At 40.6% G+C, this 26,339-nt stretch overlaps 2 protein-coding genes across 12 annotated transcripts in view; one reads left to right on the forward strand and one right to left on the reverse strand.

The window, feature by feature from the left end:
- LOC117431536 (probable crossover junction endonuclease EME2) overlaps nt 1-11,683 on the reverse strand; it is a 33,473-nt gene extending 21,790 nt beyond the window's left edge. For 7 of the 10 annotated variants that reach the window (XR_009308113.1, XR_004548699.3, XM_034052537.3 and 4 more), the window contains exons 1-3: nt 10,065-10,841; nt 5,594-5,733; nt 4,406-4,498 (exon numbers count right to left, since the gene is read on the reverse strand). Coding sequence is in view for 8 of the 10 variants with exons in the window: in XM_034052537.3 (XP_033908428.3) it covers nt 4,406-4,498; nt 5,594-5,733; nt 10,065-10,617 (786 nt within the window). In the remaining 2 variants the exon portion in view is untranslated. The other 3 variants (XM_034052539.3, XM_058995998.1, XM_034052538.3) reach the window with 3 other exon arrangements.
- Nucleotides 11,614-18,613, forward strand: mrps34 (mitochondrial ribosomal protein S34). Of its 2 annotated transcripts, none has more exons than XM_034052542.2 (4): nt 11,614-11,726; nt 12,313-12,638; nt 13,579-13,621; nt 18,074-18,613. In XM_034052542.2, exons 2-4 carry the CDS (start codon nt 12,321-12,323, stop codon nt 18,364-18,366), a joined length of 654 nt encoding a protein of 217 aa, XP_033908433.1. In that variant the 5' UTR covers nt 11,614-11,726; nt 12,313-12,320; the 3' UTR covers nt 18,367-18,613. The 2 variants fall into 2 exon arrangements, with proteins under 2 accessions (XP_033908433.1, XP_058851982.1); XM_058995999.1 differs by having other exon boundaries at nt 11,683-11,744.
- The last annotated feature ends 7,726 nt before the right edge of the window (nt 18,614-26,339 follow it).

Below are 26,339 nucleotides of genomic sequence, written 5' to 3' on the forward strand. Positions count from 1 at the left end.
ACACAGTACTACACATACCTCTACACTACACAGTACTACACAGACCTCTACACTACTACACAGATCCCTACACTACTACACCGATCCCTACACTACTACACAGATCTCTACACTACTACACAGATCTCTACACTACTACACAGACCTCTACACTACACACTACTACACGGATCTCTACACTACTTCACATATCTCTATACTACACAGACCTCTAAACTACACACTACTACACATATCTCTACACTACACACTACTAAACAGACCTCTACACTACTACACATCTGTATACTACACAGTACTACACATACCTCTACACTACACAGTACTACACAGACCTCTACACTACACACTACTACACCGATCCCTACACTACTACACATATCTCTATACTACACAGTACTACACATACCTCTACACTACACAGTACTACACAGACCTCTACACTACTACACAGATCCCTACACTACTACACCGATCCCTACACTACTACACAGATCTCTACACTACTACACGACCTCTACACTACACACAGATCTCTACACTACTACACAGACCTCTACACAGTACTACACAGACCTCTAAACTACACACTACCACACAGTCATCTACACTACTACACAGACCTCTACACTACGCACTACTACACAGACCTCTACAGTACTACACATCTCTACACTACTACACAATCTCTACACTACACACTACTACACAGATCTCTACACTATTACACAGATATCTACACTACAGACCTCTAAACTACACACAGATCTCTACACTACACATAGATCGCTACACTATTACACAGACCTCTACACTACATACTACTACAAAGATCTCTACACTACACACTACTAGACAGACCTCTACACTACTACACAGATCTCTACACTACACATAGATCGTTACACTATTACACAGACCTCTACACTACACACTACTACAAAGATCTCTACATTACACAGATCTCTACACTACACAGACCTCTACACTACTACACAGACCTCTACAGTACTACACATCTCTACACAGACCTCTACACTACACACATCTCTACACTACACATAGATCGCTACACTATTACACAGACCTCTACACTACACACTACTACACAGATCGCTACATTATTTCACAGACCTCTACACTACACACTACTACACAGACCTATACACTACACAGATCTCTACACTGCACATAGATCGCTACACTATTACACAGACCTCTACACTACACACTACTACACAGATCGCTACATTATTACACAGACCTCTACACTACACACTACTACACAGACCTATACACTACACAGATCTCTACACTGCACATAGATCGCTACACTACTACACAGACCTCTACACTACACACTACTACACAGATCTCACACTACACACTACTACACAGACTTCTACACTACACATAGATCGCTACACTATTACACAGACCTCTACACTACACACTACTACACAGATCTCTATACTACTACACAGACCTCTACACTACACACTACTACACAGACCTCTACACTACACATAGATCGCTACACTATTACACAGACCTCTACACTACACACTACTACAAAGATATCTACATTACACAGATCTCTACACTACCCACTACTACACAGACCTCTACACTACACATAGATCGCTACACTATTACACAGACCTCTACACTACACACTACTACAAAGATATCTACATTACACAGATCTCTACACTACCCACTACTACACAGACTTCTACACTACACATAGATCGCTACACTATTACACAGACCTCTACACTACACACTACTACACAGATCTCTATACTACTACACAGATCTCTACACTACACACTACTACACAGACCTCTACACTACACATAGATCGCTACACTATTACACAGACCTCTACACTACACACTACTACAAAGATATCTACATTACACAGATCTCTACACTACCCACTACTACACAGACCTCTACACTACACACTACTACACAGATCTCACACTACACACTACTACACAGACTTCTACACTACACATAGATCGCTACACTATTACACAGACCTCTACACTACACACTACTACACAGATCTCTATACTACTACACAGATCTCTACACTACCCACTACTACACAGACTTCTACACTACACATAGATCGCTACACTATTACACAGACCTCTACACTACACACTACTACACAGATCTCTATACTACTACACAGATCTCTACACTACACACTACTACACAGACCTCTACACTACACATAGATCGCTACACTATTACACAGACCTCTACACTACACACTACTACAAAGATATCTACATTACACAGATCTCTACACTACCCACTACTACACAGACCTCTACACTACACACTACTACACAGATCTCACACTACACACTACTACACAGACTTCTACACTACACATAGATCGCTACACTATTACACAGACCTCTACACTACACACTACTACACAGATCTCTATACTACTACACAGATCTCACACTACACACTACTACACAGACTTCTACACTACACATAGATCGCTACACTATTACACAGACCTCTACACTACACACTACTACACAGATCTCTATACTACTACACAGATCTCTACACTACACACTACTACACAGACCTCTACACTACACATAGATCGCTACACTATTACACAGACCTCTACACTACACACTACTACACAGATCTCTACACCACTACACAGATCTCTACACTACAACACAGACCTCTACACTACACACTACTACACAGATCTCTACACTACTACACAGATCTCTACACTACACATAGATCACTACACTATTACACAGACTTCTACACTACACACTACTACACAGACCTATACACTACACACTATTACAGATCTCTACACTACACTACACACTATTACACAGACCTCTACACTACAAAATACTACACAGATCTCAACACTACACATAGATCACTACACTATTACACAGACTTCTACACTACACACTACTACACAGACCTATACACTACACACTATTACACAGACCTCTACACTACACACTATTATACAGATCTCTACACCATGTTATAAGTCTGTTACTGCTTTACTTCCTTGGTCATTTCATCCCAGCAGTGTCTCCTGTCATTAGGGGAAGAAGCCAGCATGTCCTGAAGGGGTGGGGACAAGTTCACTCTAGAGATGAAGTGACCCAGGAAGTGCAAGACAGTGTAAAACAAAGGCTTGCAAACAGACTTTTTTTTTAACCTGGAGGATATCAGATATCATGTTTTAAAATGAAAATGCATGTTTGTGTCATGAAGATTCGGGGTGTTTAATTATTTAAGATTATCATCCCCTGGGTCAAATTAACTGAAATCCAACTTCAATACTTCAAAAGTTCAAATATATGATGCATCCATAACGATATACAACAACGATATGTATCCATAACGATATACAACAACGATATGTATCCATAACGATATACAACAACTCTGGAAAAGTAATGCAGTTGTATTGAATACAGAATAGCTAGAGGAGTAAATAAGTGATTCAGTCATGTAGTACAGAGTTACAGAATGGGATCAATCAGAGAAAATAACCAAACAATCAATCAGTTTAACGTGTTAGAGCCCTCCAGTCTGTGGTAATGTCATGTGAAGCTGTTTATACACATTAGAAGTTGGTTGAGGATTTGGTCCCTTAACAGTGGAGCGAGGAGGGGTGGGGCAGAGACGAGGAAACTCAAAACACAGAGAGAGTTTGAGACGATGAAACTCAAAAAGACAGAGTTCTGTTGGTTCCAGTCCAGTTTCACTGGTCCAATTGTCTTTCCAGATCAAGCATCTTCTTGGGTTAATTATTCCAATATACCCTTTAATTAAAGCTTGACATCAGCGCTCTCCACTCTGTTAACAGAGGGTCCTTACTTTTATACCCCAGGGGTGGGGTCTCAATGGTAACCTTATTCTCCTCTAACGTTACAGGTTTCCAGATGAGGTTTTACACAGTCACTGCAATGCTTTATATTCATCACTTTACAGTTGAAAGAATGTTCAACAAGCTTTTTACAAATCTACTGTTTGTCATTTAGATTTGTCTACAAAACATGCGTGCCACAGTGTTCCAGAAACTCTCTCAAACTCAGCATGTTTTTTAAGATTTACAGAAACATTACCAACATATTTAAAACCTAGTTACTTTTTTGAGGGACCAATACACATTTACATTTGCAAGTGTTTCTTTAAAAACGGCACATTTGAGAGTGCTATAATAAATGGGTGTGCATGGCAGAGAGTGCATGGAACTGTTGTATTACCTTAATTTGTACTTGATTTCATGTGTATCATCCTGACACATCTAGCGGGGTGGTGATGAAGGGTTTCTTCAGTAATTTTAACTGGGAAGCACACTGTCAATGGGAGGGCCTACCTGTTTCATGGAGACAGCCATTTCTAGAAACTCCTCCTGAGAAACCAGCATCATAATCTGCTCCTCCTTCACTGAGCTCTCCTCCATCTCTGCCTGCAAGAGATAAACACTGAGAACCAGGGAACCCCTCAACCCCTCCACTGACTCCCCCTCAGAACCAGGGAACCCCGCCACTGACTCCCACTCCTCCTTCAGAACCAGGGAACCCCTCAACCCCTCCACTGACTCCCCCCCTCCTCCCTCAGAACCAGGGAACCCCTCAACCCCTCCACTGACTCCCCCTCAGAACCAGGGAACCCCTCAACCCCTCCATTGACTCCCCCCTCAGAACCAGGGAACCCCTCAACCCCTCCACTGACTCCCACTCCTCCCTCAGAACCAGGGAACCCCTCCACTGACTCCTCCCTCAGAACCAGGGAACCTCTCAACCCCTCCACTGACTCCCCCTCAGAACCAGGGACCCCCTCCACTGACTCCCCCCTCCTCCCTCAGAACCAGGGAACCCCTCAACCCCTCCACTGACTCCCTCTCAGAACCAGGGAACCCCTCCACTGACTCCCCCCTCCCCCCTCAGAATCAAGGAAACCCTAAACCCCTCCACTGACTCCCCCCTCATCCCCCAGAATCAAGGAACCCCTCAAACCCTCCAATGACCCACCCCCCCACCCCCTCCCCCTCAGAACCAGAGAACCCCTCAACTGACTCCCCCCTCCCTGTCAGAACCAGAGAACCCTCCCACCGTGAAATTGTCCCCACCCCTTCACTGGTTTCTTTTCTTTCAATAACCAACCCGCTGCTTCCCCTATTGACTGATATGCTTTCAGCCAGTAACATGACCCAGAAGACACTGCTGATGTGAAATGACGAAAGAAGTTCTGCAATAACTGACTTCCTGGCAGGCAAGGCAAGCAGACTGAGAATGCTTTTTTAACCCAGATGTCTGTTTTAAAATGAAAATACATGTTTTCTATACCATGTGTTTCTTTGAAAACTGCACATCTGATACCTACGTAGCTCATGAAGTTATTATTCTGATAACTACAATTACTTTAAAGTACTGACTGGGGATAACTTTGTCAACTCCTGTTTTAAAGAATTCAATCAAGCCCTTGCTAATTCTGTTTTTTTCTAGACTAAATGCTCAACTGTTAATGTGGCAACGGTAATGTTTAGCGAATGTGTACCTACCACATCCGTGGTATTGCATTGTGGGATCTCTCTGGTCCAGGTGATGCTGCAGGGAACAGGCTGGGGTTGGATTGTGCTCCTGGACTCCATCATGTGGACAGACTCCCACAGGATTTCAGAGCCAGCCACCTCCAACACAGCTGTGTCACAGGGGCATTTAGGCTGCATTACACCTTGCTTTATATCTGTAGCCTCAAGTCCTTACCAGTCTATATTCCTATACATAGCAACGCAACATTTACTTTCATAGCAACGCAACATCTACTTTCATTTCATAGCAACGCTACATCTACTTTCATAGCAACGCTACATCTACTTTCACAGCAACTCTACATCTACTTTCATAGCAACGCTACATCTACTTTCATAGCAACGCTACATCTACTTTCATAGCAACGCTACATCTACTTTCATTTCAAAGCAACGCTACATCTACTTTCATAGCAAAGCTACATCTACTTTCATAGCAACGCTACATCTACTTTCATAGCAACGCTACATCTACTTTCATAGCAACGCTACATCTACTTTCATTTCATAGCAACGCTACATCTACTTTCATAGCAAAGCTACATCTACTTTCATAGCAAAGCTACATCTACTTTCATAGCAACGCTACATCTACTTTCATAGCAACGCTACATCTACTTTCATTTCAAAGCAACGCTACATCTACTTTCATAGCAAAGCTACATCTACTTTCATAGCAACGCTACATCTACTTTCACAGCAACGCTACATCTACTTTCATAGCAGAGCTACATCTACTTTCATAGCAGAGCTACATCTACTTTCATTGCAACGCTACATCTACTTTCATTTCAAAGCAACGCTACATCTACTTTCATAGCAACGCTACATCTACTTTCATAGCAATGCTACATCTACTTTCATAGCAACGCTACATCTACTTTCATAGCAACGCTACATCTACTTTCATAGCAACGCTACATCTACTTTCATAGCAATGCTACATCTACTTTCATAGCAACGCTACATCTACTTTCATAGCAACGCTACATCTACTTTCATTTCATAGCAAAGCTACATCTACTTTCACTTCAAAGCAATGCTACATCTACTTTCATAGCAAAGCTACATCTACTTTCATAGCAACGCTACATCTACTTTCATTGCAACGCTACATCTACTTTCATTTCAAAGCAACGCTACATCTACTTTCATAGCAACGCTACATCTACTTTCATAGCAATGCTACATCTACTTTCATAGCAACGCTACATCTACTTTCATAGCAACGCTACATCTACTTTCATAGCAACGCTACATCTACTTTCATAGCAACGCTACATCTACTTTCATAGCAATGCTACATCTACTTTCATAGCAACGCTACATCTACTTTCATAGCAACGCTACATCTACTTTCATTTCATAGCAAAGCTACATCTACTTTCACTTCAAAGCAATGCTACATCTACTTTCATAGCAAAGCTACATCTACTTTCATAGCAACGCTACATCTACTTTCATTGCAACGCTACATCTACTTTCATTTCATAGCAACGCTACATCTACTTTCATAGCAACGCTACATCTACTTTCATAGCAACGCTACATCTACTTTCATTTCATAGCAAAGCTACATCTACTTTCACTTCAAAGCAATGCTACATCTACTTTCATAGCAAAGCTACATCTACTTTCATAGCAAAGCTACATCTACTTTCATAGCAACGCTACATCTACTTTCATTGCAACGCTACATCTACTTTCATTTCAAAGCAATGCTACATCTACTTTCATAGCAAAGCTACATCTACTTTCATAGCAACGCTACATCTACTTTCACAGCAACGCTACATCTACTTTCATAGCAACGCTACATCTACTTTCATAGCAACGCTACATCTACTTTCATAGCAACGCTACATCTACTTTCATTTCAAAGCAACGCTACATCTACTTTCATAGCAACGCTACATCTACTTTCATAGCAACGCTACATCTACTTTCATAGCAACGCTACATCTACTTTCATTTCATAGCAAAGCTACATCTACTTTCACAGCAACGGTACATCTACTTTCATTTCATAGCAACGCTACATCTACTTTCATAGCAACGCTACATCTACTTTCATAGCAACGCTACATCTACTTTCATTTCAAAGCAACGCTACATCTACTTTCATAGCAACGCTACATCTACTTTCATAGCAACGCTACATCTACTTTCATTTCATAGCAAAGCTACATCTACTTTCACAGCAACGGTACATCTACTTTCATTTCAAAGCAACGCTACATCTACTTTCATAGCAACGCTACATCTACTTTCATAGCAACGCTACATCTACTTTCATTTCAAAGCAACGCTACATCTACTTTCATAGCAACGCTACATCTACTTTCACAGCAACGGTACATCTACTTTCATTTCAAAGCAACGCTACATCTACTTTCATAGCAACGCTACATCTACTTTCATAGCAACGCTACATCTACTTTCATTTCATAGCAACGCTACATCTACTTTCATTTCATAGCAACGCTACATCTACTTTCATAGCAATGCTACATCTACTTTCATAGCAACGCTACATCTACTTTCATAGCAACGCTACATCTACTTTCATAGCAACGCTACATCTACTTTCATAGCAACGCTACATCTACTTTCATAGCAACGCTACATCTACTTTCACAGCAACGCTACATCTACTTTCACAGCAACGCTACATCTACTTTCATAGCAATGCTACATCTACTTTCATAGCAAAGCTACATCTACTTTCATAGCAACGCTACATCTACTTTCATAGCAACGCTACATCTACTTTCATAGCAGAGCTACATCTACTTTCATAGCAACGCTACATCTACTTTCATAGCAACGCTACATCTACTTTCATAGCAGAGCTACATCTACTTTCATAGCAACGCTACATCTACTTTTATTCTTTCAGAGACTAGGAGGCAGTGTGGTCTAGTGGTTAGAGCTGAGCGACTGGGAGGCAGTGTAGTTTAGTGGTTAGAGCTGAGAGACTGGGAGGGAGGCAGTGGTCTAGTGGTTAGAGCTAAGAGACTGGGGGCAGTGTGGTCTAATGGTTAGAGCTGAGGGTCTGGGAGGGAGGCAGTGTGGTCTAGTAGTTAGAGCTGAGGGACTAGGAGGCAGTGTGGTCTAGTGGTTAGAGCTGAGCGACTGGGAGGGGGGCAGTGTGGTCTAGTGGTTAGAGCCGAGGGACTAGGAGGCAGTGTGGTCCGGTGGTTAGAGCTGAGGGACTAGGAGGCATTGTGGTCTAGTGGTTAGAGCTAAGAGACTGGGAGGCAGTGTGGTCTAGTGGTTGGAGCTGAGGAACTAGGAAGCAGTGTGGTCTAGTGGTTAGAGCCGAGGGACTAGGAGGCAGTGTGGTCCGGTGGTTAGAGCTGAGGGACTAGGAGGCATTGTGGTCTAGTGGTTAGAGCTAAGAGACTGGGAGGCAGTGTGGTCTAGTGGTTGGAGCTGAGGAACTAGGAAGCAGTGTGGTCTAGTGGTTAGAGCTGAGGGTCTGGGAGGGAGGCAGTGTGGTCTAGTAGTTAGAGCTGAGGGACTAGGAGGCAGTGTGGTCTAGTGGTTAGAGCTGAGCGACTAGGAGGCATTGTGGTCTAGTGGTTAGAGCTGAGGGACTAGGAGGCAGTGTGGTCTAGTGGTTAGAGCTGAGCGACTGGGAGGGGGGCAGTGTGGTCTAGTGGTTAGAGCCGAGGGACTAGGAGGCAGTGTGGTCCGGTGGTTAGAGCTGAGGGACTAGGAGGCATTGTGGTCTAGTGGTTAGAGCTAAGAGACTGGGAGGCAGTGTGGTCTAGTGGTTGGAGCTGAGGAACTAGGAAGCAGTGTGGTCTAGTGGTTAGAGCTGAGGTACTGTGAGGCAGTGTGGTCTAGTGGTTAGAGCTGAGGTACTGTGAGGCAGTGTGGTCTAGTGGTTAGAGCTGAGGAACTAGGAGGCAGTGTGGTCTAGTGGTTAGAGCTGAGGGACTAGGAGGCAGTGTGGTCTAGTGGTTAGAGCTGAGAGACTGTGAGGCAGTGTGGTATAGTGGTTAGAGCTGAGGGACTGAGGGCAGTGTGGTCTAGTGGTTAGAGCTGAGGGACTAGAAGGCAGTGTGGTCTGGTGGTTAGAGCTGAGGGACTAGGAGGCATTGTGGTCTAGTGGTTAGAGCTGAGGGACTAGGAGGCAGTGTGGTCTGGTGGTTAGAGCTGAGAGACTGGGAGGGAGGCAGTGTGGTCTAGTGGTTAGAGCTGAGGGACTGGGAGGCAGTGTGGTCTAGTGGTTGGAGCTCAGGGACTGGGGGGCAGTATGGTCTAGTGGTTAGGGCTGAGGGTCTGGGAGGGAGGCAGTGTGGTCTAGTGGTGAGAGCTGAGGGACTGGGAGGCAGTATGGTCTAGTGGTTAGAGCTGAGTGACTGGGGGCAGTGTGGTCTAGTGGTTAAAGTGGAGGCAGTGTGGTCTATGTTGGCATCTCTCACACACTCACCTGGGTCAATACAGACGGTCATGTACTTTAAACACTGATCAGGCCGGTAGCATTTGAGCAGCTCTGCTGCTTGCTTTCGTTTTTGCTGTTCCAGTCTCTTCTCCTCCTTCACCCTCTCCCTTTCTCTCTTCTGGGCTTCCCGTTCTTCTTTCTTCTGTTCAGCCTTTATTTTGTCTGCTTCTATTTCTTCCTGTGTTCTTCGATTCCTCTTCCCTGTAGGGCTGGGGGAGTCACTAATGGAACCAGTGGTTGTCTGTGGAAGAGCCAGCGCATCTTTCTCGTGCGTGGCATTGCTCGGTGTCTCATTAACACTTTGGTCATAATGCTCTGCGTTGTTGTTGTTGTTGTTTTTGTTGTTGTTGTTGTTGTTGGTGGTGGTGGAGGTTTCCTTGTCACAGTTTGATAGACGCCATTTAAATTCGGGGCTGACTGTTGAAATTCCAGTCTGAGACCTGTGGAGGTGGTTTTCTGTATCACTTTCTGCTTCAGAGTCTGAGATTTCCCAGGTTTTGGCCCTTTTTATCATCTTGTCAGCTGCATGAAATGTTGACATGCTTAATTATTTTTATCGTATAATTAAGTTGTTACTAAAAGCTACACATTATTTAAATATCACTGATTGGCTATATTTTTAAAAAATGCCAAATTCTGTATACATGTGCAAATTTAGCCAACTGAGTAACGCATTTAACTTTAAACCGCGAGTGGTTTTGCTAAATAGGCTATTTATAAACCCTGCAAGGGAAACTATTTCTACTTTATATGATAAAACATATTAATTACCGAGCTTTAAAATGTATCTGATTTGTGCTGCAATTCTCTTCTACTAAGCTGTTTGCATTTGCGTAGCAGCGTGCATTTCACCAATGTTGTACCAGAAAATGCACGACCACGTCTCCGTGACCATTCAAAAACACCACCTAACCAGCACCACTAAATGCAATATAAAAGATATTACCTCGTTGAAATTATTGCTAACATTTAAAAATTACAGATCCATTCGTTAAACATATTAGTAAATTAACGGTGGAATATATTTCACTGCTGTAAAAAAAAGAAAATGGCGCATCCAACAGAAACAACACCTATTTATGTATGACATTTAAAACATAACACATCATAAAGATGTGTGTAAATTAGCTGCATCCTTTATAATTTAGACTCTCAACTATACAATCAACCAACCAATCTGTATTTAGAATAGTGCCCACAGGGCGCTTCACAGGATGATAAAAGATAAAATTAAAATAAACTGCATTGTCAATTTAAAACAGAATCCAGCAGGCATCCTGAAAAAAAGGTTAATGCAATAAAACATTAAGAACAGAACAATAAGAGGTGCAGAGATTTTTAAAGATAAATAAACTAGACTATAAAAATGTGTCTATTCTAGTTTTACAAACATTCAGAATTCCCTGAAGTTCATGTTCATTTGCTGACATAGTTTCGTATGATATCAAAGACTAACGCTACAGGTGCATAAAATGTATAAGAAACAACCAACAACGTTATGATATATCCTGAATAGACATACTGAACAAGAAGACGGCGAAAAATCAAGGCAGCAGCAGGCGGAACTAATGTGTTGCAGGGTCTGGTTGTTGGCGGAAGGAATACACTTAGGTTCCGTTCCCAGAGGGTCACGTGTGAAGCTGTTTTGAGGTCAGTATTGCAAGACAGGTTCGGGATTTCTTTTAATATTTAGTTTATCAAAACGAAAATAATATATAGAGAACGAGAAGGGGTTATCTAGAGTTTTCATGTCATAAAGAGGCGTGTGATTAAATAAGCGATCGATTCTGTAACATCAAAAAATAGTTTTTTTGTTTTTAATACTGAAAAAAAGTGTGTATTTCAGTTTATTTAGTTGGCTCGGTTTTTATTTTGAGCACTGCAGAATCGTATTGGTAATTACCGTTTCAAACAGTTACAGAGCTGTTCATATCACAACGTCATATTTAAAACGCGCTGGCTGTCGTGTCAGAACTACACATTACAACGAGAATGCAACGTGCTATCACGTATTTTCAGGAAATATTATTAGGATAAACAGCAATTAGTTGGGACTTGATTGAAGTATCTAAAATCCCAACACTGTTAGTGCAGCGGAGTAACAGCACGAGTAAAGTTGGAAATTAGGTGCACTTTAGAGTGATCCTGTGAGAGGTGCCTTTATTTTAATGGTGTTGGGAACCCTAATTGAGACCCAAGTCAGTGTTCACTGTTTTCTCATCCCCGTGTGCTGCAGAGTGGAGAATGGCCCCTAAGAAGCGTGTGCGGCTGATCGCCGAGATGGCAAGGAAGATTCGGCAGTACCGTGCCCAAAAGGAGCGCCCGCGGGACTGCCAGCGCTACGCCCTGGACTACAACACCATGACCCGGCCGTTTACTGGGAAGCAGCTACCTGTGCTGGCCTGGGAGGACGTGCGCCAGGAGAGCCGTCTGTTCTCTCTGCTTAGCGGGATGCGCCTGTTCGGTATCGGCCGCCTCTTCACTAGGAAGTCGTGGCTCTGTCAGCACCAGGAGCCCTGCTACTGGACAGTGACCAAGGTCAGGGTGGACTACACTGCCGAGGTAAGGGGGTGGCTGGAGAGTGAACGACGACGTAAAATCCTGGCGTAGAGTCGTGTTTCCTGATACCTCAGACTTCATGTTCTACAATTCTGAAGCTGAATGGGGTATTGGGGTCCATCAGTTATGTGTAGCTTCACCCATAACTGTTAACACTCCATAGTGTAAAATTAAAAAATACCAAAATAAACTTAATTAAGTTGTCTTTAGTTTCATATTTGCAATGTCTGCATATCCTGAATTAAGGGGAAAAAAGTGCAGAAAATGATTCTTGGCACAGTAACGGGAATCAGTGAGCTAATAAGAGAAAGCTGTGGATTTTAAAGTCTTAATTAGTAAGCGCTCCTTTTGAGTGGTTTAGTTTAGATAACATTTCTGCAGTGCACTTCCATTCATTTCTGCAGTGCACTTCCATTCATTTCTGCAGTGCACTTTCATTCAGTAGGTTGCAGATGTGCAATTTTGAAAGAGTGTGTTTCAGCAAATGTGTGTTTATTTTAAAACATCTTGTACTACACAACGTTAAAGAAAGTTCCTGACTTCCCACATGCCAGTGCTCACGTCAAACGTGTGGTAATATTTGTTTATATACATTGTTTTTGCATCACCCTGTATAATGACATCATTGTTTGTGCATCACCCTGTATGACATCATTGTTTATGCATCGCCCTGTATGACATCATTGTTTGTGCACCACCCTGTATGACATCATTGTTTATGCATCACCCTGTATGACATCATTGTTTATGCATCACCCTGTATGACATCATTGTTTATGCATCACCCTGTATGACATCATTGTTTATGCATCACCCTGTATGACATCATTGTTTGTGCATCACCCTGTCTAATGACTTGAGAGCGAAGTCAGTTGACCTCCCCTGGTCCAGCCCTGGCTCCTGTAGCACACAGTCTGACTCTCTGCCTCTTCTGTAATTCCAGAACATGGACCATGGAAAAGCTTGGGGCATCCTGACATTTAAAGGTGAGGAGCGTGGTACGCCGGCCGTAACACAAGGGTTCTCAAAACCTCTTATTTTGAGCTGTATTCAGTTTAATACACCTTCATCTGTTTGACTTGGTTTCTTCTATATTCCACCTCAGAATTCAGATTGGGGTTCCTGCCATAATCAGAAAAGGAAAAATCAGTCATGGACATGTCAATGCCACTGAAGGACAAGGCAAGGACATGGCTTTAAAATGCTGTTCAAATCCCTGTAGGTTGCACAGTAAAGCCAGCTGTTATAAAGGAAAGACTCTCTGAGAGTAACTGAATTGTAAACTATTCTGATTGCTTTCTATAGGCCAGCTTAGGCACTGTTTTCTACTTCTAACCAAGCAGCTTAAATAGTTTTCTTTCCTGCCCTCTTCCTGCACTCAATGATTTTGCTGTAGTTGTAGTTGTCTTCCCTGGACATATGTAATGTAGGCTTCTATAAGCCACTGGGGCTAATCTAGCTCAGGTTACATACATGATGGACTGAAGAACAGCTCCTGAACTAGCGAAAGCACCTTAACGCTCTCACTATCTACTAAGGTAGTGAGTGGTTCAGCCTTTTCCTCTCAAGTACCAGTGTTTCCAGCAGGGACCACCAGGTGTACCAGTAACTGTGCAATCTTAAACTGCTGTTGTAAAACCGAGACCTACCCCATTACAACCAGGTTTGCTGTGTCTGTACTCACTTGTTTGTCGTCTCATTCTGCTGAATGGATCGGGGATTTCCTTTAACCTGATTGGTCAATACAAGGGCTTAAATCTCTGATAAAGAACCGCAAATGTTAGCTTTCCTTTTTTTCAGCTGTTTGAAAGAAAATCTCTGTTCTTAAATTGTACACTCTCTTTGTAAGTATTGTACCTAGAAGCTTTGTATTATTTGGCAATTGGAAATACCCACAATACGTCCACCGCTCTGATGAAGCCCGACTGAAGGCTAAGAGACAGATGGAATTCTGAGCAAACCGCATTACTCACAGAATGATGAGGAAAACGCATGTATTCATTAGCAACAAAAACTATGCTGCATAAAATCACGCAAAAAATAACGGATCAATTTCCTAATAGCAATAGAACCCTTGTAAGAGGGCTTTGTCGTTATGTTAGTCTCCCTCGCCTTCAGCTCAGGACGTTTAACGACACGAGGCTGGCCTTACAGACAATCAAACCCTCTTCGGGTTCTCTTGCTTAAATCTATGCAGCTGAAGACTGTAATTAACTCAGCATGTTTGTATTTTACATATTTAGCAAGTGTTGTGTATGGAATTGGTGACTGCACCTTTAATTTGTGTGGAGTTGTAATATGGAACTAGCATGGTGCAGTCTCATGCTCAGAGTGAAGTCCTGATCTGACAGCATGTAACACAGACAGCTCTTATGATTACATGTTACTGTTTATTTTTCAGTATAAACAAGTTTAAAGTGAGTTCGTTCTGCTATATTTACAATATTAAATACACCACAGCAAGCACATGGCCATATATTTTAGATAGTGTCATTAGCACAATCTGAGAGTTAAATATAGTGAATGGTGTTTTTTTTACTGCAAGTAAGCTGCAGTACATTTCACTTTTAATTCCGTTAATTTTTTTAATTTCTTCTCAGCAGTACACTTCCTACATTCCCAAGTATTTCTGTGCGTTCTGCTTTCACATTTCTTCAAATGGTCAGTTTGAGAAATAAACTTTTGTTTTCCCTGCAAGAGCTGACCCTGTTAGTACAAAACTCACGCTACATTCTGTTTTACATTATGGTAATGGTACTCTTAAATGACCGTGTCTGCTTCTTTGGCTGAAGAGATGTTATCAGCTCATCATCTAACTGGGAAATCTGCTGGACAATTAAATTATCCTTAAACTCTTGACAGTAAACAGTATAACTAAATTATTATTATTATTTATTTCTTAGCAGACGCTCTTATCCAGGGTGACTTACAGTTGTTACAAAGTATCACATTACAGATAATGCAGTTATAGAATACAAAACAATCACTAGTAAGTTCAAATGAGAGAAAATAAAAATGACAGTAAATAATTACATTTGAGAGTGATTACGACTAAGAACAGTTAAACTTAAATATTTGGTTATGAGTAAAGTCCATTAAGAGCAAGTAGTAAGTCCAGTAAATGGATAAGAACGATTTCAAATGAGATCAATTACAAAAACCATGGATACGGATACCTGTAAGAGTAAAGCACAAGATACAGGAAATATAATGATGATTAAGGATATGATTTTGTCATAGAGGCCATGGAGGTCACAGAAATCATGAATTTGAACAGAAGTCAATGAAGTCTTGGAAATGGATGTAAAAACATTTGTAGGCACTTCCTTTATTTCCTTTTAAAAATGCAGTATGTCGTGCACTGAAAATACAAACCTGCGAGTATCTGTAAATTGTTTGGTTGTGTAGCACACAGCATTTACGTGTAGCTATGCAGGTCAGCGAATGAGATTTGTATTTTGTATTTTGTATATATATATAAAGCAGACATTTACACAGGACACGCACAGAGAAATAGTAACACAGTTTATTTCAGACACCATCTGTTTCGCTACACTGCCGGTGTGAAAGCCTGCATCATACAGTATTCTTAAATAAAACAAAAAGAATGTTACGTTTGTGTGAAAGGACCTTTAACTAAGTTTTGTACTCTAACATTTAAACTTGCCAGCAGTCAAAAGCAATAGTTTTTTTTTTTATTGGTATTGGTGTACTATTTAAAAAATCTTGTGTATGTTGATGAAGTGAGGCGCGAGAGATAGAGATCCAAGGCAACAGGGAGATTGGTTTTCTTCCATTTCTTTTCAGCAGAGCGCAGTTCGGTACAAGCCTAGCGGAGCACGGAGGAGAGCCAGGGCTGGGACAGGGAGGGGCGGGCAGGGTGAGGGGGCAAAGGGAGTTGAGGCAGGAGTGAGGGACGAGAAGAGGGTGGAGGTAGCTGAGTCTACAGAGAGTTGGGAGAAGAAGTCGATAGGGGAGGTGCAAGAGAGCAGCAGAGGAGAAGACTGAGGGAGAGAGACAACAGAGGTTTCAACGGAAGGTGACGGGGGGTTGGTGGAGTAGGAAGAGATAAAGTAGTGATCAGAGATATCGAGAAAAATGATAGATGCAACAGATGAAAAGAATCAGTTTGTTGACTCAAAACTTTATTTAGGCACTCTAAGATTTGACTGGCAAAAGACAATGTTGGTTTATTGTTCACAAAGATAACTTGTTTCAGCTTGGTACGGTAACCTTTTCACTTCCTTTTTTTGTTTAATTGTTGCGCTTTTTGCTGCATTACAGCCCTTCGTAAATTATTTTCTTTATTTTAAGTTTCCAAGGTATTTTGTTAATGGCACGTGTGCAACACAAAACCTGTTTTTTATTTTTGTTCAACATTTATTCAACTGTTCATAAAAAAAAAATTATTCGATCAAATTGTTACCGTCCTTCTTGCACTTAAAGTTTATTAAAACATGTCATATGCGTTTTTTTTTTTTTAAATATACAGACTGATGTCATGTCGCATTCATAAATATTGACACATGCTTTTAAAGGGAGAGACAGCATTTTTGTGCCTAACCCTGAAAAAACACTTTTTTGTTGTCGCATTTGCAACCATTTTAGTGTCCGTCTGGAGCATCATAATTTCTCATTTCTCTGTGATTCAGTGGTACAGATTGATCCATTACGATGGTGTGATTGAGGGAGTATTGTGATTGAGGAATCATATCGTACTAAAAAAACAACTGTCAGTGCGTACCAGTTGCAAGCCCGTCACGTACCAGTACCAGTACTGGTACGCAGACCACAGCTTGAAAACCACTGGTCTAAGAAATATCATGAAAAGTTAAGAACAGTAAAAAAAAAAAAAAAAAAAAAACAATAATAAGAATAATTCAGGCTACTTAATCTTCTAATTTAGCAAACAAAATGTTACCTGCCATGCACATCCATTCATTATATATCTCACATTTTAGCAGACATGTAATTCCAATTTAAAATGTATCTGGTACTGCATTAGATTAAAGAAATCTCTGTTTGCAGGACATGCTTTCAGATTCATGCTTGCACTTCCTAGGTTGATTGACCTGGAGAATGAAATTGTCCCCACCTCTTCACTGCCTTAATTCCTAAACAACAAGCTGCTTCCCCTAGTGACTGACATGCTTTGCAGCCAGTACGTAAAGCAGTAACAGACTTCCTGGAAGTCAAGTCATACAAACTGAGGACTTTCTATTACCTCATCATGTTTCAAAGTGATAGTCCATGTTTGCTGTAACATGTGCCATTCAAATCGGAACATTACATCCCTGTATAATGGAAGAAAGTGCATGGCAAGTAGATTTCTTTTGTTAGGTTCTCTCCTCTAAATCCTGGGAATGCAGTGTGTCTACAGCGCTGCATGCACCCAGGGCACACAGACTCCTTTTGAATTCATTTTGTTTCATTCTTAGGGAAGACAGAGAAGGAGGTGAAGGAGATAGACAAGGCCATGTACCACGACTGGCGGCTGATTCCTCAACATGAGGAGGAAGAGTTTAAGCACTTCACCCCTATGCCCGAGACAGGTGTGCGCTATGTGCCCTACCCGCCCCTGCTCCGCGCCATGATCCTGGCACAGAGACACAAAGAGGGCATGCCTGTGGGCCAGGAGCCTGCCATTGACCTCCACAGAAATGGGCACTTCCCAAAGGACTATTTCAAAAGGATGGATGCCAACCAGCAGGCAGAAGGGACCCCGGTATGAGGGATCTGGGAACTGGGATCCTGCTGAGAGAACGGGGTGCTGAGAGGACGGGGTGCTGTGCTTCACACCACGTATTACCAAATGCACAGGGAATGCAATGCAAAAGGGGTTCTAGTTCTGTGCAAATTGATTGAAATGGTCATGTTAAGTCTGTTTTCCCCTTTAGTAAATGTGTAACTGCTGTAACTTTTGATTTCATAAAATAAAATTGACAATTACTGAAGTAAAATAAATAACATACAATTTACACATGACTTTGAGACTTACTCTGACAGTTCAGATAATATAACTGGTGCTACAAGACACATACTCAGCCACCTGACTATTAGTGAGATGAGGTGTCTCCAGATAATGTTCCTCCCTAACCAATGCAACTCTGCCTGTGTTTTCATAAGAACATCCAAAAAATGCCACATTATATTCCTTGCAGTTTTATAGCTAACAAAATAGTTCCTTAAATGTTTGCCACCATGCACGTACTTGCATGCAGTTTTGAAAGAAGCAAATGTATTTTCACTTTAAAACCGGATATCTGGTCCTACACTAGATCAAAGACATCTCTGTTTGCAGCCATGCTTTTAGACTGCCTTGCACTTCCTGGGAGTAAAGCAGTAACACTGGAAGCCAAGGCAAGCAAACTTGAGAGTGTTCTTCAACCTAGTGTACAACCAGATAGATGTCTGTTTTACTGAGCATTGGAGACCTATGTAATTAATGGAAGTGCAATATGGGTAGGATTTATGCAATTACAATGAATTATTTCCTTCCAATAACCAATCACTTATTTTCCCTATTAACTGACATGCTTTCAGCCAGCAACATGACCGGAAAGAAACTGCTGAGATGACCTAGGAAATGCAAGTTTGACAGATATCCTGAAAATAAAGCACAGAAACTGAAAACTTTCTTTAACCTAATGTCGTAAAATGAAAATATATGTTTGCTGTAGCACGTGTTTGTTGTAAAATAGCACCTCTGATACCTACAGTAGGTATGTTTATGACACGGCTCCACAGTGGGCTGTCCTGTATATAAACAGCATTGGTGCAGAGATACCACGCAAAGAATGAATCGACTGTATAAAGACATCCCGCTTCCAAGAGCCTGAGGCATGCCCAGCAGAGGCGTGATGACGATGTCTTCATAGCTGCCCACCCCAGTCCGGTGAGTGTGACTGAGCTGGGAGGCTGTGGACTGTGAATAGAATAATATATGTGTCAAATGTAACATAATTAAAAATATAATATTTATTTAAAAATAAAGATGAAAAACAAGGGCCCTGTTTTAGAGACTGGTGTATGGGGTATATGATACTATAAAAAAAAAAACATTTTCAAATAATAAAAACAAATATTTAAAGGACATAATACATTATTGTCATTATTAAATAATGACTGTCGACTACCTGGAAATGCATTACTAATTATAATAATTAAAACTGTCGACTACCTGGAGACGTTCCCGAGAGCATACTTTGACAGAACCATTATGCATTCACTTCTTTTCTTTTTTAATGTGGCCCCCATACAGTTCAGCAGTATATATTATAATACAGGTGAGTACGTGACCCCCCCCCAGCATGCACTAAACCCATAATGAATACATTTCTTGAATGCCTACAGTAAGAAAATCCAGTTTATGCAATTCTGCACGGTTCTCCTAATGTCAGCATTAAACAAACTCATTTGAGAAAACACTCTGAATATGTTACTTTTTTTGTGAGTTTTGTTCAGTTCGGCTTGGATTTCGTGTCTGTTCAAATTCTCTTTCATGTGGTTTATGGTAACCAAATTTCCTCGGTGAAAAATTGGCGTTTTTGTTTCTTCAGTTCACTGATGCCGTAGCAACTCTGAAGCCGTTAACAAAAATAACAGTATATAAAAAACACAATACTAGTTTATAAATTAAACATCGTGAATTTATCGCAGATCATTATTTTAAGTTTTGTACTTAAAATTCAATATTTTCTTTATATTGTCATCAAGTCAAAACATGTTAATTGTACAAAAAGCCAGATTTAAAAAATGATCAGTTATTTATTATCATTAAACACACGCCATACACATAATTAAAATGGTTATTGGAAAAACATTTTGGAATTGGTTTTAGCCCCCTTAGCAATATTGATATCTATCTCTCTCTTGGTCTTTCTAACTTCCTTTTTGACTTGCGCTTTCAGTTTCAAGTACTCTTTCTGTGTACTTTGTTCTTGGTCCCTTTTAAACGCTCTGTAAAGTGCCTTTTTTTACTGAATATTTTTTTAATTGATCTATTAAACCATTTTGGCCATTTTGTTTTAGATTTAGATTTGTCTACTTTTGGGATGTAATTGTTTTGTGCCTCTAGTACTACATTTTTTAAAAAAAACAGCCATCCTTTTTCTGTGGATGTTTTCTCTATTTTACTCCAATCTACTTCTAAGAACATAAGAACATAAGAACAAGTGGCGCATCCAGTAAAGGTGCTCCGCACGGAGTGCAGGATGTGCCCTATAGCCTGGAGATCGCAAGTTCGAATCCAGGCTATGTCACAGCTGACCGTGACCGGGAGTTCCTAGGGGGCGGCGCACAATTGGCTGAGCGCTGCACAGGTAGGGAGGGCTTAGGTCGGCAGGGGAATCCACGGCTCACCGCGCATCAGAGACCCCTGTGGCCGATAGGGCATCTGTGGTTCTGCAGTGGAGCCGCCAGCATTGCTGTGGATCTGCAGGGCGAAAAATGACGGCTTGGCAGGAGCATGTTTTGGAGGACGCGTGTTCCAGCCTCCGTTTCCCGAGTCGTCGTCGGCGGCGGGGGGGGGGGGGGGGGTTGCGAGCGGTGAGCCGGGGATACAGATAATAATTGGGCATACTAAATTGGGGAAAAAACCGGGGTAAAAAATTTGGCGACGACTAAATTAAAAAAAAAAAAAAAGAACATAAGAAAGTTTACAAACGAGAGGAGGCCATTCAGCCCATCTTGCTTGTTTGGTTGTTAGTAGCTTATTGATCCCAGAATCTCATCAAGCAGCTTCTTGAAGGATCCCAGGGTGTCAGCTTCAACAACATTACTGGGGAGTTGGTTCCAGACCCTCACAATTCTCTGTGTAAAAAGTGCCTCCTATTTTCTGTTCTGAATGCCCCTTTATCTAATCTCCATTTGTGACCCCTGGTCCTTGTTTCTTTTTTCAGGTCATAAAAGTCCCCTTGGTCGACTGTCTATACCTTTTAGGATTTTGAATGTTTGAATCAGATCGCCGCATAGTCTTCTTTGTTCAAGACTGAATAGATTCAATTCTTTTAGCCCGTCTGCATACGACATGCCTTTTAAACCCGGGATAATTCTGGTTGCTCTTCTTTGCACTCTTTCTAGAGCAGCAATATCCTTTTTGTAACGAGGTGACCAGAACTGAACACAATATTCTAGATGAGGTCTTGCTAATGCATTGCAAAGTTTTAACATTACTTCCCTTGATTTAAATTCAACACTTCTCACAATATATCCAAGCATCTTGTTGGCCTTTTTTATAGCTTTCCCACATTGTCTAGATGAAGACATTTCTGAGTCAACATAAATTCCTAGGTCTTTTTCATAGTTCCCTTCTTCAATTTCAGTATCTCCCATATGATATTTATAATGCACATTTTTATTGCCTGCATGCAATACTTTACATTTTTCTCTATTAAATGTCATTTGCCATGTGTCTGCCCAGTTCTGAATGCTGTCTAGATCATTTTGAATGCTGCTGCAACAGTGTTTGCCACTCCTATTTTTGTGTCGTCTGCAAATTTAACAAGTTTGCTTACTATACCAGAATCTAAATCATTAATGTAGATTAGGAATAGCAGAGGACCTAATACTGATCCCTGTGGTACACCACTGGTTACCTCGCTCCATTTTGAGGTTTCTCCTCTAATCAGTACTTTGTGTTTTCTACATGTTAACCACTCCCTAATCCATGTGCATGCATTTCCTTGAATCCCTACTGCTTTCAGTTTGAGAATTAATCTTTTATGCAGGACTTTGTCAAAAGCTTTCTGGAAATCTAAATAAACCATGTTGTATGCTTTGCAATTATCCATTTCCAATGTTGCATCCTCAAAAAAGTCAAGCAGGTTAGTTAGACACGATCTCCCTTTCCTAAAACCATGCTGTCTGTCTCCCAGGATATTGTTACAATATAGGTAATTTTCCATTTTAGATCTTATTATAGTTTCCATAAGTTTACATATAATAGATGTCAGGCTTATTGGTCTAGTTACCTGGTTCGGTTTTGTCTCCCATTTTGTGGATCGGTATTACTTTTGCAGTTTTCCAGTCTGTCGGTACAACCCCTGCTCCTAGTCCCTTTAAGCTCCTAGTCCCTTTAACACTTCTGCCTCTGTTATGCTAAAGTTATTTAAAACTGGATAGGAACAGGTCGACATGTGGGGCATGTTGTCCGTGTCCTCCTTTGTAAAAACCTGTGAAAAGTAATCATTTAATATATTTGCTTTTTTTTTTCTTCGTCTATGATTTTGCCATTTGTATCTCTAGACATTTAACCTCCTCTTTGAATGTTCTCTTGTTATAATATTGGAAAAATATTTTGGAATTGGTTTTAGCCCCCTTAGCAATATTGATTTCTATCTCTCTCTTGGCCTTTCTAACTTCCTTTTTGACTTGTGTTTGCAGTTCCAAGTACTCTTTCTGTGTACTTTGTTTTTGGTCCCTTTTAAACGCTCTGTAAAGTGCCTTTTTTCGCTGAATATTTTTTTAATCTATTAAACCATTTTGGCCATTTTGTTTTAGATTTAGATTTGTCTACTTTTGGGATGTAATTGTTTTGTGCCTCTAGTACTACATTTTTAAAAAACAGCCATCCTTTTTCTGTGGATGTTTTCTCTATTTTACTCCAATCTACTTCTGTTAGTCTCTGTTTCATATCTTCATAGCTTGCTTTTCTAAAATTGTAAACCTTAGCTTTAGTCATTACTTTTGGGGTTTTAAAAAACACTTCAAATGAGACCATGTTGTGGTCTGAGTTTGCCAATGGCTCTCTGACCTCTGTTTTAGTTATTCTCTGTCTTTGTTATTTGAAAAGACTAAATCAAGGCATGCCTCCCCTCTAGTCGGTGCCTTGACAAATTGCATTAGGAAGCAGTCATTTGTCATTTCCACCATTTTAATTTCGTCCGTCGTGCTCCCCACCGGGTTCTGCCTTTTTATGTGGGGGAAGTTGAAATCCCCCATTATTATGGCTTCTCCTTTTCTACGCGCCTTTCTAATGTCATTGTATAACAGATTACTTTGCTCAGCGTCTGAATTTGGCGGTCTGTAGCATGCTCCTATTATTATGCCCTTTGAATTTTTGTCCATTATTCTGACCCATATTTATTCGACTTTGTTTTCTTTGTCCAGATTTAACACCTGGGCTTCAAGACTATTTCTTATGTATAGCGCTACCCCTCCGCCTCTTCTGTCCTGCCTGTCTTTCCTATACAGTGTGTACCCACTAATATTATATTCGTCTCCATCACTCTCAGACAACCATGTTTCTGTAACACCTATCACATCGTAGTTACTTGTTAGTGCAGTAGCTTCAAGTTCTAACATTTTGTTTCTGAGACTTCTAGCATTAAGATAAATACATTTAATAGCTGTCTTACCTGAGTTGTTGCCCTTGTTTTGATGTGGTCTCCCTTTTGTTTTTTTGTTTTCTCCCTCCTTCCTTTCTAGTTTAAATGCTTCTGGACCTCCTCAAGGATTCTTTCTCTGAGTAGATTGTTAGTCTCTGTTTCATACCTTCGTAGTTTGCTTTTCTAAAATTGTAAACCTTAGCTTTAGTCATTACCTATCCAGTGGAATAGAATCAGGTGAAGTAAAAATACTACGGATTGGGTTAACAATTGTGGCAAAATACTTCAAGCTGTTGTGAGCTACTTAAAGCAACACGAATAGTATGGGGTGGGGGATATGGAAAGCCAGCTTTTGAATGAGAAAGAATGTTGGTTTCTTTCAGCCTCAGCTTAACTGCTGAACAGGAGCTTTTTATTCCAACACGGTTCATGCAGGAGCATGAACCGCACCCATTCCATCAGTTCAATGGAAAATGCCACCCTTGGGAGTTTGGGTGTTGCAAGTCATAACCTGAAGCACACAAGTGAAACAGCTTCTTGCTCACATTCACAAAATAAAAACGTTTCTGAATGTTGTCTGCCTGAAAGAAAAAAAGAAAATGTTGATATAATACATATCACTCCAGAATACATAAAACAAAACAAAAAACAGACCATGTAGCACAGAGTTTGACCTAAATTTATTGCTTTCTGTAAAGATATAAAATATATTCAGTGAATTACATTTTATAAATGACCATTTAGAAATAAAAATTGGGCAACGCTGGTTCACATTGATGAAGTTCCTAGTGTTAGGTTTGCACATACTCTTTATTTATATATATATATAGTCTAAGCCCACTCTTAAACTCAGGGGAGACGTTCAGGAGGACATTAAGATGTTTCATTGTAAGTGGATCGTTCATGCACTGGGCTTGCAACGGATCCAGATGACTTTTAATAATCAAGAAACTCACATAGACTCATTCGATTTGAAGTTTTAATGAATCAGAGTAGTATTAGTACCCCTTCGGTTTATTAAATGCTAAAATATGGATTGAGTAGTTACAGACTACGTCGAATCCTAACTGACAGGCAATCTGGGCAGTCCAGTGCCTTAACTTCAATACATTTATGGTTAACATGTTTTGCCCTTAGGCTATGCATGCATAAAACTAAAGACACCCACCGCTAAGTCCTAAAACATCCAATATATCAATCTCATAGACTAAAACATAAATCATATACCTTATAACAATGCATCAATATAAGAGAGATATAGATTCCAAATAGGACAGGAACCGCCTTCAAAGGCAAAGACTTCTGAATACGACACCAACAGCAATCAGCTCGATCAGAGATCTTCAGAGCATGGATCACACAACTTGTAGTTAGCAAGTTGGTGACACTTGACTTGGATTTTACCTCGGTTTTTATAGTTTGTTGCCTCACTTCTTACGTCAGAAGTCTCAATTAAGTCTTAAACATTAATCAGCCTTAACAGCTCCTGTCCCTCGAGTCAACAACATTCCCAAAACACCTGGCAACTCCCGCCATAAAATTAATTAGCCATCATCCCCTAGTCCATCTCCTACATCTCCGAAATATGTAAGGTGAACTTTTGAACTGATGTTATTCTTTCTTGATAACAGAAGGTATTTCTTATATGTAAAATATCTCATTATAGCAACCTTGGATTTCAAACCCCCAAACATTGAAACTCGCATGAGTTGCCAAAAAGTTATTTCCTTCAGTTACCTCCTGCCTGGTACTGCAAGCAAGCAAAGGTTACAAAGACGAATTACCTTCTCTTTAGCAGATCCTACTATATGCCTGACACAGACTGGTACTATTATGCTTTGACTGAAGTTTTTACTTTAAGTTAATTTCTGCACTATATTCTCTTATTTTCAAACTCTTACAGTTCTTCTGTTATAATAAAACATTTACACTTATATTCTGTTTGAATTATTCTAGAATACCTGTGTTTAGCTTAAAGACTACTTTCGGATCAAGCTTGCTTCTCTAAATAAGAGACTTGACTGTGAACATTTGAGTTTATTAAATGAGATTCTCATTTCTGCTTTTCTCCTAAAGGTTATAAACCTTGGCACCAGTAGCTTAGACAAAGACAAGCTTAGCTCATTTCACAGGTGTTTTTTGGTCAGCGTGACTCCAACCTAGCTCCCATTTTACTCAGACTTAGAGATAGAATAATATTTTACTGTTATAACAGAATAAACAGGAATATAGAATGATGTAGCATAACTATATATAAATAAATATATAAACATATATACAAAACAACGTGTTGTAATTGTAATGTGACAGGATTTCTCACGCTTACATGCAGCACGTTTGTATTAATGCAAGCCTTGGTTACACTACTTTGAGATTT

This window comes from Acipenser ruthenus, chromosome 22 (assembly GCF_902713425.1).
Source record: "Acipenser ruthenus chromosome 22, fAciRut3.2 maternal haplotype, whole genome shotgun sequence".
NCBI lineage: Eukaryota > Metazoa > Chordata > Actinopteri > Acipenseriformes > Acipenseridae > Acipenser > Acipenser ruthenus.

What these genes read in the sequence shown, in the direction of transcription:
- mrps34 (XM_034052542.2), top strand. Translation starts at nt 12,321, where the DNA reads ATGGCCCCTAAGAAGCGTGTGCGGCTGATCGCCGAGATGGCAAGGAAG. An exon ending in GGGTGGACTACACTGCCGAG is followed by an intron (nt 12,639 to 13,578) that starts GTAAGGGGGTGG and finishes CTGTAATTCCAG; the next exon opens with AACATGGACCATGGAAAAGC. An exon ending in GGGCATCCTGACATTTAAAG is followed by an intron (nt 13,622 to 18,073) that starts GTGAGGAGCGTG and finishes TTTCATTCTTAG; the next exon opens with GGAAGACAGAGAAGGAGGTG.